The sequence below is a fragment of the Ambystoma mexicanum genome, chromosome 8 (assembly GCF_040938575.1).
Source record: "Ambystoma mexicanum isolate Mex_15411 chromosome 8, UKY_AmexF1_1, whole genome shotgun sequence".
NCBI classification, from domain to species: Eukaryota; Metazoa; Chordata; class Amphibia; order Caudata; family Ambystomatidae; genus Ambystoma; species Ambystoma mexicanum.
In genome coordinates, this window is record NC_090929.1 from 324,836,635 (window position 1) to 324,853,720 (window position 17,086).

Here is a 17,086-nt window from a genome sequence, read left to right on the forward strand (position 1 = left end):
CTTCAATATCGAGAATTCCACTATCACAGCCTCCACCGCAGTGAAAACTCTTGGTGTATACTTGGCCTCTACCCTATCAATGGACAGACAAGTTTGTGACATCTCATCAGCTACACTCGCTACTAAAATCATAAATGCAGTAAAACCCCACCTATCACCAAAAAACTGCCTCAACATTGCTAGAGCCACAATTGGCGCAAAACTTGACTACTGCAACATCCTACTCCTAGGCACATCTGCAAATAATATAAACAGATTACAAATTGCACAGAACAACACCCTTAGAGCCGCTCTGAGCATCCCGAGGAGAGAGCACATCTCCCAGGCAAGGAAAGACGCCCACTGGCTCCCTATCAAAGAACGCATAATATTCAAGGCCCTCATTATCAAGCACAAATGCCTTGTCCAGACAGCCTTGGCATACCTTACAGAGTTCACCAAGCCCTGGCCCACAGACCAAACCATGACCAATACGCTCACTTACTCTCAGTCCCAGCCTTCAACTGAGAAAAAGGCGGCGGCACCAGCTTTGAAGTCCTAGCCCCAAAAGCCTGGAACGCGCTCCCACCCAGCCTAAGAAATGAAGAATCCCTTACAATATTCAGAAAAGTGTTCAAAAACAAAGCTATTTAACTAGACCATTCGCTAATGTATTGCCTGCAACCAATTGTTCCCTTGTAACCTTGGAACACCACCAGCTATGCCATGTTAACCTTTACTATTGCACATGAAAGGCTATAACTTGTATACTGTGTTATTAAGTGAACATTCTGTAACAGCGCCACAATGCCTACGGGCTGCGGGGCGCTTTATAAATCCAAATAAAATAAATGAATAAATAAATATACTTCTTTTAATTAAGTTTTACCGTTCCAATACTTTTATTTTAAAAAGAAACCGTTCCGGAATGGTTTTGTTTTAAAATAAAAGTATAGGAAGAAATTGAAACTTGCACTTACAGTGCTCTGCACTGAACGTTCCCCTAAACAGCAGGAGCATGTGTTTTGGGGTTCGTATTGTGTGTGGGAGGGGGCGTGGTGATGGGGTTTGTGGGGAGCGGGCCAGGCCTGTAGGTAACATAGTTCCACTACTTCTTTTCGTACACTTCGACCACTGGGCACTATTATAAATGTATCTGTGCTTTGACTTCTAAACTTAAAAGATCTGTCTGTGGCATCATTAAAAGAAGAGTAACTCCATATCATCTATCCCTTAAAGGTTGTATTTACATTTTAAAGATGGCTGATTATTACCTTTGCTGAAGTTGCGACCTGGACTGCATTTACGGGATGCTCTAGTTCACCATTCCATCCATGATCTAAAAGGCTACTGAATTGGAAACTATGCGGCATGTACTTTTAGAATGCATGTCCTTCTGTGGTTCCTTCTGACTCTTTGTTGTTCTCCTGGAGCACTGAAGAGAAATGTAAAGATAGGATATGAGGTTTAGTGCATTTCTAAGGGGAGCACATATGGGGTAAATTGCCTTATCTTGTTAATAAATAAATTACTTTCTTGGACACTGTTCTGTAAACTATTCCTGTTTTTGGCCCAGCATATAGAGGTAGTACAGTAGTTGTATTTAATACACAGACATTGTCTAATACGTTAAAGATGATCAAGAGAGAATTAAAAAGAAAAGAAGCAAATAGAGTAGAAATAGGATGAGGACCTGGGTATCCTGTGTATAGAGATAAAGTAGAAGGAAACAGCATTGACCAGCTGCCAAGGAGGCGATATGAGGATCAATCCATGTAGACTTACAATGGACACATGTATTCCTTCATAGAGAAGTGTGTTGCTAGATGGAATCTGATACACCATAGCAATGGCATGAATATGTGTTTATGGGTGGCTTAAGAATAGACTGATAGGTGAATAAAAGGATTGTCTAGTAGGTGCCATTTATTGAGCTGGGCAGAGGCCGTCATGTAGGCTGCGCAGTTAAATACACAAGATTGGTGCTGTGAAGGATTGGTGAATTGGCAAAGGGACCATACAGAAATGAATTGGTGTATAGTCTGAAGCCCACACTGCTTGAAAGCTGAAGCGTTTGATAGATTGGTGACACTAAAATTTAGAGCTGGAAATGCAGCTGATTGGTGTTAAACATGATTATTTCTCAAGATTTCTATTTGTTTAAAAGCAGACTCATTGATTCAAACTCAAATAAATATGATGTAATTGTACCTGTAGAAAATAATAAGCACCCATATCTGCCATTTCATAGGTAGAGTCAATTCAGATCAGTGGTTTATCAAACAATAGAATTGCATGTATTGTTAGGATGAGGTCATACTTGAGATAACATGACTCTACCTAGAGAACCTCTGACATACACGGCCACCTAGAGCCACATGTGAGAATATTTGATTAGGTGTCTCTTCTGGCAGACACCGGAGAAATAGACTGTAGGAGACTACTGTGACTGCAAGAGGGGCAGAGGGTTCAGTTGATTGACAATTCACTATTTTATTGACTAGCACCTTCATTTGCACCAATCAATAGTGTTGACATTAGAAGGGATTTGTAAATTTACTGTACATAAACGGGCACATATGCCGACAAGTAGCCAATAAAATGATACATTGCTAAATAAATTGAAATGTGTGGAAGTAAGTAAATGGGATAGAATAATGTCTAGAAATGCAACAAAGACGGGCAGAGAAGTGTTGCTTGGAAACATTACTTTGAGTAATAACCTGCAATGTATCATGCTTGGTCCATATGTCCTTGTGCCCAAACTCATCTTGGTGTCCAGCTTTCTGATGTCTGTTAAATTACCAAAAATGTTCTTTCTTGTAGGGATGTATGGTCTCCCTCGACCCTGGTACTTTCCATTACAGAAATCCTATTGGCTTGGAAGTGGACGCATTGAGACATGGGAGTGGTCATGGCCCTGGTCCAGAACCACTCGCCTTAGCATCATGGAGGAAGACCAGGCCTGCGCCATGGAGAGCAGGCGGATGGGTAAGGTTGGGAATTGCAGTATTGGATAGGATAAAGTTTTGTTTACGTTAAAATGTTCAATCCCTTTTCTTTTGCAACATAAGTAACTACTCTGGAACCATTATTGGTGTATTTAAAGTATATCCTGGGTGGAGGCCAGTACTTCAATCTGTGTAGAATGTCACTGAATTATGTAGTCCCATCTCAGCAAATGTTCCTCTTCTGGATATTCAAATATCAAGCATGTCTTAGATTATCACCTGTTTTAAATCCATGCTCCTAGGTTAACAGTGAGTGGTACCTTGTGTGATTAATATATATGTTTCACAAAATCCATTTATACATTTGTCAAAAAGGTGGAAATGTTGTGTCTTGTACCAACATTCTTTTGCCCTTCTCAGCTCTGGTAGAACATATTGCTTCGTTCTCTTTGCAGAAGAGACTCGTGGGATTGAGGAAGAACCAACCCATCTCCCTCTGGTCGTGTGCATAGACAAGCTGACCAAGGTGTACAAGACTGACAAGAAGCTTGCCCTGAATAAGCTGAGCCTAAACCTCCACGAGAACCAGGTTGTGTCATTCTTGGGACACAATGGAGCAGGAAAAACGACTACCATGTAAGTTCTCATGTGGCAAGAGAACAATCGTATAACGCCTTCAGGACACACCATTATTCCTGCAGTCCCAGAGACAGACTACTACTGTCTAAGAACTTAAAATGAGAAGCCAAGAAATACTTGGCATGAGATAACCTGAACTACTTCATCCAGGAGAGCTGAGGTGTGTCATTCCTAAGGCACAACTAAGGAGAGAAATCCATCATTGTAGAAGCAAAGTAGTAGGGCTACATGGGCAAAACAGTATGCTTGCGTTCTGAAGGCATGGCCACAAATTCTCACGGCAGAATGAATATGACCTGCTAGGGAAAAAAGGCCAAGAGATTCTTGCAAGGATAACAAGTATTAATTATACAAAAAATAGGTATGACAGTAAGGAACTCTGCTGCACAAGAGCGTTCTGCCAAAATATGGTACAAGCAGAATGTTATCAGGAAACAAATCATCATCAGTGACGTAAACAAATACAGTAAAAACCTGCATGGCTGGTTGGTGAGACCTTATACATGGTCAGCCTGCTCTATAGGAGATGCCAGGCCATTGGCCCCAGCTCTGTTCATCTGGCTGCCATCACGTGCGGTCTGCTGGGCTCATTATCTCCAGGAAACCAAGGTCAAGTTTGAAATGAGTTACTATGTAAGACAATGCTACTCTATCATTATGCCATGCACCTGGGAGGCTCGCGGACTGACACGGGGGAAATCTTGAGGTCAGGCTGACCCACACATTCTTCTCTCATTCTGTACTGCATCATCCACACCCAAGGCTTACACCCTCATTTTGGATTATAATTCATTCTTCCCTGTACCTCGCATTACAAATCTTCTCCTAGTGGGGTTAAGATGATACTGTTGTTTCCTCAGATCTTGAATGGATGAGTATTTTATGGTCCGTGGTCTGGGATCACCTACTATGATGGAATTCAGGGGTCTCAGAACTGGGACAGTGGTGGGTGCCCTAACTCATGGTTGGCTGGGTGGGGGTTGGAGGACTGCTTTGGCGTGAATGTGATGAACATGCACTGTGAGGTACCTGGTACTGTTTCGTGGCCTTGCACAACACATTCCTTCTAGGGATAACACATATTGGCAACAGTTGTGGAACAAAGGAGTGTTTCTATGGAAGCTAACAGCGTGGGTCCCTCCATCATCAGCGCTTGGGCCTATTCAGGTTTCTTCCTTAGGTTTTTGGTCTGTGTCTACCGTGCAGCCATGCAGGCCTGAATGTTTCTACCATAGCTATAAAATGGCACCTGTTTATATGTGTGCACTAAGTCTAAGCATCTACATTTTGTTTAGTTTTGTGTCCGTGCAGGGTCCCTTAGCATGCCCCCTCCACCCTGGCACATCACATGTGTATTTATGGGATTCACCTTACTCTAAAGCGCCTAGGGGGGGTGGGATAGGTTGATCTCCTTCCCAACAGTTCACAGAGCAAGACATGCATTTTGGGATTAATTATAGGGGAAGACTGCCAGTTTCTGCCCCTGCACACCACAAATAATAGGATAACCATGCCAGTTTGACACAGAGAAACTGGGAAAGGGGTATCCTTGATGTTCAGTGGGCAGAACCAAAGTAATGTGTATTCTGTTAAGTTAAAACCTTGATCTTCTAGACCATATCTCCCTGATGCTTCCATTTCCTATAATGTGTTTTATTTCACTATTTAGTCTTTATTTTCATTGGAGGAAAATGCTCTTTGTTTAGTGCCTCCCTGTGCTACATGCCGCATTCCAGTGGCTTACAGCAGTGCCTCCTATACCGGATTCAGCTTACAGCAGGTGATCCACATTGTACCAACATCTAGTTCCTCAGAAACCACAATCATGAAATGTGTCCAAGGATACATCCAATATCTCTAGGGACTCATTTCAGAGGGGAACGTTCTAGACAAATGCATTTTAAAACACCTCTTGGTGAGAAGGCAAACAGAAGCAAGGGTCCATCAGGACCAGAAACTCTTTTCAAACTGAATGCAGTCATTAAGGTACAGGGTAAGATTTCCTCAGGCTTGATTAACCTAACCTAAGACTTGATTGCCTGCACACTGCAGGCAGTGGCTATGCCTGGCCAATGTTTGTCTGGAGAGTCAGCAGAGTGTTCCATCATTCATCCCAACTCCTCCTCTGATTTCTTTTATCCTTTAATCTCCAACTGGTGGGGTTTTGTGAGGTTCTGGAGAAATCCCACTTGATGCTTTTGTGGAATGACTGATGAAGTATCTAACATGATGCCTGATGTTTGCATGTGCAGACATCAATTGTTTAGCTGCAAGTCTCTTTTTGACTGTTAACAGATGAAGTATGTATGAAATGCAAAGTAAATGGCAATACTGCAAAAGCTGTAAGCTCCATAGCTACAACTCCTGTCTGGAGTTGTCCATTCCTTCTGGTTTCTCTAATCCTTGTGGGAACACAAATGCCAGTGTGCCAGGAACAGTGCCTGCATTTTTATCGTCAATGGAGATGCATTTGAAGAAGACAAATGGTTTTTAAAGATTGCCTGGGAGGGCTAATCTCTAGCTCTCCCTCCGGTACCGCCTTCAACTTTGTCACCGTTTTAGAGACATTGATAATTAGTAATGCCCACTTGCTCTGAAAATCGAATAATGAACTGTTTGATTCTTTTACGTTGCTACTCAAAGTTTACATCCATCAAAACGTAAACATGCATCAAAATGGTAACAACTGATTTTGTTGCAAGAAAAAACAGAGTAAAAAAATTAAGAGTACAAAAAATCAAATTTAGTTAATAAACTACTAGAGGTATGAATGTTTAAATTCAGATAGGAATGTAGAATTACAGGTGTGAGTTTTAGTTGTAAAAAAAATCCAATTAGACTTCAGTATAAAGTAGTCTAAAGGGGAAGGAGAAAAATAGGGTTAACAGATAAAAGTGGTCAGTGATATCTAGTGTTAGTCGACAAAAAAGATTGCAAAATAGAGTACCAAATATTGACATTCTTTAATAGAAATGTCACAAAATATCTATTAGAGGTAAATATTTTGAATTACAGGCAGTAATGTAGAATGAAAGGTGTGCGTTTAAGTGGGGGAAAAAAGTCCAATTAGAATTCCGTAAAAAGATAGTATAAAAGGTAGGACAAAAAAGTTGGTTCACAGGTATAAGTGGTCAGAGGGTCGGGGGGCATCCCCACATAAAGGATATTTGCAAGGCAAATGTAGGTAGAAAGTAATATGAGGTTGTGAAAAGACATCTAAAAACCACTATAAGGTCCACTAGATGGCAGTCACAGACTATAGAAACAGACTCCATGTTATTGGGATCAATGTAAAAGGTATGTCATTATTTTTTTTTAAGTTATTTAGGTTTTGTTGGATATGAATTTAGATGTTATGTCAGCGTTCAAATCACATATAACTGTGATCACAGGGTTCGGTAGTGGGGGGTTCAACCCCGTACAGGGTATTTGTAAGGCAAATGTAGATAGAAAGTAAGATGGGTTAATAAAACGACATTATAAACCAACAAAAACAGGAATTACATTATAAAAAGGTCCACTAGATGGCAGTCTCGGACCATAGAAAGAGACTGTATGTAGATATTGGGCTCGATGGAAATGTTACTTTATTTTTTTAAGTTATTTAAGTTTTGTTATATATTTATTTAGAAGTTATACCAGCGTTAAAATCACATATAACCATGTGAATCAATTGATGAAATTAAGTTAATTTCCTTCTTCAATATTTACAATCTTTTTGATTAACATTGATTTTCTGTTCAGGCAGGTAACAAAACAGTTTTGCAATTTAAACCCTTAACAATGAAAATTCCCATTAATTTAGTTAGACTTATCACTGTAGTTAAGCTAGCCAACACATGTTTCACTTGTATGTCTTTTATAATTTCTATTAGACCTAATAGTGAGATTTTTCAGGGATATTCATGAATATTTTATACATGTATATAAGGTTATCCTATTCACATCATATGACAGCATTTCATAAATTCATGTTTAAAGTCATGTGTGCAGTTAGTATATGCTGCAGAATTTCGAAACCGAAAAAGATCAAAGAGAAAACAAAGATTCAGTGTTAGTACCTTTTAGATCTCCTTTAGGGTAAGTATTTCAACTGCACACTTGTGACAATCATAAGATAATACTTATTAAAGATTTTTTAATTGGCTCTCTATTTTAACACCTATTTTGATATAATTTGTATTCAAATGTAATGGCGTGATTACCTGCTCAAGGATGTTCACAAGTCTTGAAACTTCCTTTACTTTTTTTATCCGTATTTATACTTGATCCATTTTTGATAAGAGGTAATATGTATTCCAATATATGATCATAGATCTCAACTAAATTATCTGATATTTGATTTATGCTAGTTACATCATGTTATCAGAAATTTCAATAATAATTGTAACATACCTCTTCAAGCAGTTTTCACAACTCAGTCCTTCATAATGGAGAAAAGTATTTTTTTGAAAATGTCTTATTTTGTATCTTTTCTTAATGGTGTTATGTTAATAAGCAGCAATGCTTTCATGAGTGTAATACTATACCTATCCCCTCCTGATTTTACTAGGGTTAAAATTGCTTTTTCACCTCATTAGGCAACTGCTAAGCTTACATTGTTTCCAAAATATTGGACCGTGGTCACAATCCCCGTTGTCCACCATTTCCGGGTGAATACGCGCCATTTTGAAATGCTTATGTACAGGAGATTTAGAAACAGAAAGAGGGCTTTAACTGCTCGCTATCTCTTGGTCTTACAGTCTGCCATTTTTGAATGGTGTAACACTTTTACACCATAGACGACCATTCAGAATGTGCATTTGAGAATGTTTGAACAACCTGAATTGGAGCTCTAGGTTAGGGTTGCCAGTAGCCAATACAGCCCAAGCTTTCCTCTCACTGACCAAGCCTTTGTGAGTGGTTGTGCAGAATGCTAAACTTAGTTGAATGCATGTACATCACTCTTTTCACGAATGAGTTTATCCCTATTGTACTAAATATAAATGTGCATGGATTCACAGGAAATTTTACGTACAGGTCAGGAGGTTGCTTTAGGTTCAATCATGAATTTGTGCATGACCTGCTTTCCTGCAGGAATTGAGGCAGGTTTGGAGCTTACACGATTCCTTACATCTGGGTTCCTAGGAAGTCCTGTCCAAGACGAGATGAATATATTACTCTTCTCATTAGGTTATTTGATTGATCATTTGAAGAGTGCACCTAATTTGTATAACATTTGATACAAAAAATCTTAAATGTTAGTGTTGATTATAGAGTAGCAATGCAAACTACAATGACGGATTTTTGTATGAGTAATTATAGATGATTATTTTTGAAGGTTTTAGTTAATGGTGATTAATATGGTAATTGTATGATCTTAATGGATAGGTAGGTTTAATATGTGTTTTATGTTTTTAAGAAACTTTTGATATTGTTACTGTTTTGACATTGTGCATGTTTTGTGAATGTTTGTATTACAATCAAAATTAACAATTCTGATACTTTTAATTCTAAATACGTTTCTTTTGGGAATGGCTTCCCTAACTGAGAGCATGAAGAGGTGCAACCAGCAGTGACTTGTGCTCAGTTGGTTCCTGTGTATTGAATGTTTCCTTTATTGCTTCTCAGGTCCATCCTCACTGGCCTCTTCCCTCCCACCTCTGGCTTTGCCACCATTTATGGCTATGACATCCGGACAGAGATGAATGAGATCCGCAAGAATCTGGGGATGTGCCCACAGCACAATGTACTTTTTGACAAGTTAACAGTGGAGGAGCACCTCTGGTTTTACTCCAGACTGAAGGGTATGGCTGAAGATGAGATCCGCAAGGAGATGGATAAGTAAGCTTGCCTTCTTCCTCTTCTTCTTCCCCCAGACAATATATCCATAACAAACCATGTCCCCCATTTCTTCACCTGGTAATATTTTTCAAGCTTTTGTTTTAACTACTTAATCTTCTTTCCAGCATGCCCCTCTTTTCAGGCACCCATCATTTTCCATTCTACCCTTCCCTGTCTGAGCCTCTCCTCTCCTCCCACTTGCATGCTTTTACACTGTACAATCTCCTTCCTTGAAATATCCCTTCTCGTTTTCCACTTTATTGTATTTCTTTTTCTTCTCTTTATACTCAGTTGTTTTCCTTTATCTGATATCATAGTAACTTTTTCCTTCCATTTTAGGTTATCCCTTTGCACCTCTCTCTCTCCTTTTGTCCATCACATGTAGTCCTCTGTGCCTGTTTTCCTTTGTCTCATTGTATCTTCTCTTTAGCTCTCTTCGCATCCCTTGTCTTTCCTGCTATTATTTGCCCTTTCTATACCCGTTTTGGTCACTCTTACCACTTGCCAACTTACTTTCCCTTTACCTGCTTTCTTCTCTATTTACCCCAATTTATCCCTTTCTCTTGATTTGTGCTGTTCCCACTTGATTTCTCAAATGTTCCTTGATTTCTACATGTTTGCATTACTTTCTTAGTTTCCACTTAGTTTCCCTTTTGTCCTTGGGTCCACTACCATTGCCCTTATTTCTCCTTTTTCCTTTGCTTTACTTGCCCTCTTATTCTTTTCCATGCTTCTGACTTTATTTTCTATATTTTAGACTCTGCTCTTTTGCCTTGCTTCACCCTTTTCCCCTGCCTTCACTTCTTGTTTATTCTTGCTTTCTCTTCCTATTGTGTATTTCTTCCCCTTTTGCCCCTTTTCCTTGATCTTTTTCACTCAATTCTCTCCTTTCTCCAGTATTGTTACTCTTTTTGTATGACATTACATGTCTTTTCCTCAGTTTGAAAAATTGGATTTTTCCCCAACACTGATATGTCTCATTTAGTCTTTTATTGCTCCTATGTATTACTGGTTCTTTTTGTTCTCGTTTTTTTTCTTTTTCCTGCTCACACATTCAATTGTTCCATCTGTCTTTTCTTGCTCCAGGATGATTGAGGACTTAGGACTGTCAAACAAACGCCACTCCCTGGTGCAGACACTGTCTGGTGGGATGAAGCGGAAACTATCCGTGGCCATTGCCTTCGTGGGTGGATCACGAGCTGTTATCCTTGATGAGCCAACTGCTGGTGTGGATCCTTATGCACGCAGGGCCATCTGGGACCTGATCCTGAAGTATAAGCAAGGTGAGCTAGCATGAAAGGCACAATCTGGGATGGGTCATCAAGGCACAGGTGCTTCTTTAGGCCCTGCTGTTGTCAACTTGAAAAAGTGGCTCTCTGACTACATCCTGCAGAAAAAGTGGACCTTCACATTCCACCACACTTTTACAGAGAGAGAGAGGCTCCCTCGAGCTCTACTATGACAATCCCTCAAAAGCAAAGAAGTAAACAAATTAAGTGTGCGTCAATGAAAGCAAAAGATAACTTTTAGACATTGGTAGTAGAAGATGCATGGAGGCCGAAAAATGGCAACCAGGAAAAGGAAACAAGGGTGGTTCTAGTGGAGACTTGGCTGCAGAAGGGCAGAGAAGACAGAAGGGAGTATTTTAGAAGGTGGAACAAAGTAATGGGTCCAACAGAGGTATGAGGAGATGTGTGGAACAGAATTCAGTGAGCATGGATGCTGATATCTGGGTTGGGAGGTGAAAACAAATACATCTGTGGATTGTTGCAAAAACACATGCATTGAGCCATCCTGTGACATCCTTTGAGCCTTCTTGTTTCACTGCACAAGATAACACTCCATTCTCAAGATGGCTAAACAAGCTTCCATCCCAATGTGATGAATCCTGTGGAGTCATCACTGCTCCCCAGCCTGAGATATCCTCCCATATGGCCTGGGGAAGGCCTCCACTACCTGATCCTGACCCTGGGGGAGGTATTAAGAGGGAGGATTGCATGGGAGGAGATGACTGTCAGAGAGATGTGGTGACCCCATTAGGAGAGACGGTGTATTCTTCCCTTTCATATGAAGACCATATAATTCCTAAATTCCTGATGGCATGTTGTCATCATACAAGACCCTCCAGTTGTGGAATCTAAAAACCCTTCTCGCCAGACATCCTAGGCCGAATACCATTCACACTTCATATGTACATAACACCAGCATAACATCTTCTGTCTCTGATGTTTTTGATTTAAACAAAAATGTAAAGTAATGTAGCTTTAAAAAGTTTAAAACTCCTGTGGACTCCAACTCCCATAAAGCCTCAAGTATTGAGATGAGGAAGAGGAGGAAGGATCCATGTGGAATGAAGGAAACCTCCAGTTAAACATGCAGACTAGTTGTCATAATAACAAGCCGCTCCGCTGGACATTTAAACCTGTTGAGCACCTTCCACTCAGAAGAGGAGAAGAGAGCTGCAGAGCGGGCAAAATAGGAGGCGGAACCAACAGCAGAAGCAGACACAAGGAGATGAGCCATGCTGGGAGAGCCAGGTGCTTACAGGAATCCACCTGGGAGCTTACCTTACCAGAGAGATGGGAAACTAGTGATGGGAAACTGGTGCAGAGCAGTGGAAGCCTTCCCAGGGATAAAACTTTACATTCGCTGCATGCCATGATCAAACATCAGTGAGAAGGCCCATAGTAGTTGCGGAACCCGGGGCATGCCGGTAAACATACAACAAGTGAATAATTATTTTGAATACCGACCAAATAAATTGAAAAGACAAACCTTTACAAGCCTCCTTATGTGAAATGTCAATTTGGGGAACATTGGACCAAGCATTGCCACAAGCAAAGAAATACTAACAAAGAAGTTGACAGACAGAACTTGAATAAGTCTCCATAGAGGAGATGTCGATATGGGGAAGTTGGAACCAGAAGTACCTAAAGTCAATGAGGTATAAACAGTGAAGGAGTACAACTTTGTTATCCTTGGATAGAAATTGAACATTGTAGGACGTCCTGGTTAAAGAAGCACATCAGGCAGTGAGGCCTTTTTGGAGAAAGATACCTGGCAGGAAGTATACCAGGGCATCTGCAGGATCCAGAAGGGCGGGGGTTCCTGGCAGGGGAGAATACCAGGTAATCCATAAAACATATGAAAGGAAGAGACATAGTGAAAGATACCTGGCAGGAGAGTAAACAAGGGGATGTAACAAATCTATTGAAGAATTCCAAGCCGTGGAGTATACCAGGAAACCGTCTTTGGAACAGGTGTGTAAAAGAGACACTTTGTCATCTGTGAAACAGTTTTGTAAAATATACATGTTGACATCGTTTAAATTAGAAGAGAACTCTTTTGCTATCTTACAGTGTTGTGTAAAAAGACATTTCTACTACTTCTGAGGAAACATTGTTTGGAAAAGAACACCTTTTGCCATCCTTAAACTGTTTTATTAAAAAGACAATTTAGCTACTCTTAAAGACTCAGGCTTTGAAAATCCTACCTGAAATAATACAGGTAAGGGAACTCCCTCCTGGATTCAAAGATTAATTGAATTTTCATATTTGATTTCTACAGACTTTTTGCTAAGCCAGAATCAAAAACATTTACCTTGCATCTTTAATTGTTTATTTTAGTGTGAGGGTTGGATATGTTTCGGACACAAGGACTGTTTGCATAATTTGGACAAGACACAGACTGATTTTTAGCTTTCGTTACCTAGGTAGGGAACCTCTTTAAGATAGGGACAGAAATGCCTTTTTCCAATCCCTTTAATTTAATAAAGATGTCTAATGTTGAGAACATTACAACTTTGTGTCAGCCTCTCATTTCTGACCCCTCACACCAAGCATGAATCACCTTCAAGCCCTCACCATCGCATACAAACCCATCTATGAAAATGCTGCACGGAATCTGAACACTTTCTTGCATCCCCAGTCTCCACAATTCAATGCCCACTAGCCTTCAGAAAATAGTCTAGACTCATCGTCTTCCTCAACATGTCAAGAGCCCGTATACCTACATTCACAAAAGCCTGGGTTCCCATAGTACACTTCACAAAAAATAACTCGAAACAGGCGTCCCTCCCGGCACATACCTCTAACATGACATCACAAGCGCAGAAGACAGCAATTTCAGCCATTGCATGTCTGGGAGCATCAAGCACTAGTGCATCACTCCCACTTCACCCCACTGCCTTTTCATGAAAGCACGCGTCTGCGGTGTCATTATGGTAGATCGTGTGAGGTAATGGGGGAACGACTGTTACTAGGCATGACTTTCAATCTGGGTTTCCCATGCCTGCCGTCAGACTCTGGTTAAGCACCTCTGCACATTTGATAAGCGGTCCGGCAATGCTGGTGCATTATCAGAGCCTGAAGAAGGTATTGTAGAATGGGGCTTGAATGTGTACATTTTAGATATGCATGTAGGAGGCCTTTTATGTATTAAATATAGTCACCTTAAAGAGTTAATGTGTGGGTGTATAGAACAAAAGGCTTCTTCATTGTATTTTGTACCTAAGTGTTGTGCTTCAGGTTTGAGAAGTGTGATGGATGCCTTTGTGTGACCCTACCTGCTTTTTCTTAATCCCCTAGGCAGGACCATTTTACTCTCCACTCACCACATGGACGAGGCAGACCTGTTGGGTGATAGGATCGCCATCATATCACACGGGAAGCTCAAGTGCTGTGGCTCGCCACTCTTCCTAAAGAGCACCTATGGGGATGGCTACAAGCTGACACTTGTCAAGAAGCAGTCGGAAGCCCGGCATGGTGCAGGTATGTGGTTGCTGATGAGTCTGACAGCAGGTAGGGTGGAAGTGTACCCCATGTACTGAATAGCGACAGGCACGCATGAGCTGTTCTTCCTGCTCATATAGCTATGTTGGGTGTCCTTCACTTCTCAGATGCACACCAGGTAGGGGTATAGGTTCACAAAACAGCAAAATAAGGATGAATTGTGTATTCACCATACTTATGGACACCAGCCACAGTCCCATGTACACCTACTGTCCAGATTGACATCAGGCCAAGCACAGGTACTTAAGTCACTGACTCCAGGAGAGGACATGGGTGTGTATTCAGTCAGTGGAACGAAGGGGACACAATGCACTTGTCTAATTAAGTATCTGTACTGGCATCAGGCAGGTATTCACGCACAAACCAGACCAGCATTTTGCAGGATGTGTGTTTTCACGGGGGCAGTAGGGATGTGTCATAAACAATATTAAGCAGAGAATAGGTGTGATCCCATTTCACACCTTTGTGAGTCATAGTACATGTGTTCATCCTTTGTAAATTAAATTGGCAGGCAGATTTCAGCATGTGCACATTGCGTCATAGCATTCTCTGGCAGAAGGCAGGTATGCATTCAGGGGTGAGGTCAGGTGCCACACCAAATGGGTGTTCACTGGCAGGATAACTCAATGACTTTAGTGTTCACTTCGGATATCTGTGTGCGACCTGCCGTCCCACTTCAAACGGGACTTCATCCTTCCAAGAGAGAGTTGGCTTATAATTAATAACACCAATTACTGAAGTGCTTGGAGGGTTCATTTATGGACGATTCCTCTACAAATAGGTACCCCCACCCTAGTAGGTTTAACTGGGAAAGAATATGCCCCCACTCGCCTGAAGAGCGGCCGATCCTGTTCTATCTGCCATCATCCTCTTACAAGCCCTAAATTACCAGTCACTACCAATCCGGAGCAAAGATCTGCTCCAGCATATATTATATACCTTGTCAGAATTTGCAACATTTAGTTGTTGGAGATAAACCATATGACTTTGTCAATACCCTTGATGTCCTTCATCTGCGCAAGATGCTCAGTACCAGAAGTTAACCGCTTTGTCACCTCTAGTATTGAATCACAGCTCCACAGCTGCATTAACAGTGCACATACAGCTCTCCTCAGATCTATCTCTCCAGATGTGCATGTTGCATCTTCAATAGCACACAAAAGGAGTCACCATGTCAACTGTTCTTTTCTAAATAAAGTTAGAGTGCAAAGAAGAAGTTAAACTGTCCCTCCTCGGAGTACAATTTGGTATCCCCAGAGAGGGTGAGGTGCTGCCTAACTAAAAGGCAGGATAGACATCCCATATACATCTTTCTTCTGAAATATTGGTGTGTGTGTGTGTGTGTGTGTGTGTGTGTATATTGGTCCATGTGCAACCTGTATTGTGTTGTGTAGCACACTCATACTGGGGTGTCAGAACACTAGCAATGGGTCTCGCCTGTCTTTCTGTTCACAGGCACTGGAGAAGTGAAATGGGCAATCGCTTCCAGGCACCACTGTACCCTGAGACAGCCACCTGCTTAGTGCTTGACAGCTGTGCAGTGGTAAAATACAAGCGTGGAAGCCATAAGAGCAAACAAGAAGTCTTGTCTGGATAGATAAGTGGACAGAATTGTTGAAGGCTAATTCCACAGGGAGTACTTTTACCCAGCTTTCCTGCGCCGCAGAAGAGAAGCAATATAGATATGTTTCCATGGTCCTTTTAAAATCTCTGTTTGGCTGTTGGATTGGGGATGGTAATCAGATAAGCATCTCCCAATGCAGCATTTCTTAAAACGGAAGGACCATATTATAGTGGTAGGAAATCCATGGATATAAAATATTTCCTTTAGGAGAACCGGTGCTATTTCTGTGGCAGTGGAGATCCTAGGCAGACGATAGAAATGAGAAATTCTTGTGAGGGAATCAATGGCTACCATTGTGATCATGCAGCTTTCTGAAGGAGATTGATGAACTGCAAAATCATTGGAGATTGTTTGTCAAAGAATTCATGGTTTTTCAGGTTTCTCTAATGTTCCTACGAGTAATACAGTGGAATTATTATTTTGAGCATAGATAACACATGAGGCAAAATACTCTCATGCCCTTTTTTATATTTGGCAACAAGAAATAACATTAAACTGTATTGGATGTGGTAATTATTCCTCTGTGTCGAGTGGATTCTCAGCTGAGTACTCCTGAAGACAAATCTATCATGAGTTGTGTAGTTCTGTTTGTGAGCTGTCTAGCATAGTAGGCCCATGGTGACAATGCAGAGACTACTCACGTTTGTTGGAGGAAGGAGACAGAGTGAATACATTTTTTCAAGCTGACATCTTTTCAGGTGGGCAATGACATACTCCGGACTTCATGGCACTATAAAATGTTATGTGTAATAGGAATATATGTGATGAAAAATGGGTGTTGATAAAACAAATGGCCCAAATGGCTCAAAATGAGCAAAACTGAGATTTCGGTGGTAGGCCCATATTTCCACAGGCGGCAGGGCCCCTAAGAGTAGTGTGATGAATCTGGACCATTCATCCATTCTCCCCAGAGATGAGACACCCCTAGGGAGGTGAGCCCGCTAAGCAAGACCCTTCCTGTGGGTCTGGGCAAGTGGGACCCTACTGGGAGTGGCTCCCTTCTTTGGGGACAAGGACTCCCTTTCCGATCAGGAACTCCCAGTCCGAAACACAATTTCTGCTTATATGGGTGTTGGAAAGACTTTGATATCTCCTGTTATGACTATAACCAACAAGGACCCTTGTTTCACTCTTATGATTTCAGGTAATGCTGAACGTCGTCTGAATGCCATAATCGAAGAAGCCGAACACCTTTATTTGGTTTCTGATGACATACATATGAGCATAGCGGACTGCAGAGAGAGGAGAGTAATCCCTACAGCGAGGTGAGCCTCTGTAGA

General features: G+C 41.2%; 1 protein-coding gene across 2 annotated transcripts in view; it reads left to right on the forward strand.

Moving 5' to 3' along the window:
* ABCA2 (ATP binding cassette subfamily A member 2) overlaps window positions 1–17,086 on the forward strand; it is a 1,079,583-nt gene that overhangs the window by 830,533 nt on the left and 231,964 nt on the right. For both annotated transcript variants that reach the window (XM_069609742.1, XM_069609743.1), the window contains exons 20-24: window positions 2,806–2,970; window positions 3,386–3,566; window positions 9,180–9,392; window positions 10,479–10,675; window positions 13,979–14,161. In XM_069609742.1, the coding sequence (XP_069465843.1) occupies window positions 2,806–2,970; window positions 3,386–3,566; window positions 9,180–9,392; window positions 10,479–10,675; window positions 13,979–14,161 (939 nt within the window). The remainder of the gene's footprint in view (window positions 1–2,805; window positions 2,971–3,385; window positions 3,567–9,179; window positions 9,393–10,478; window positions 10,676–13,978; window positions 14,162–17,086) is intronic.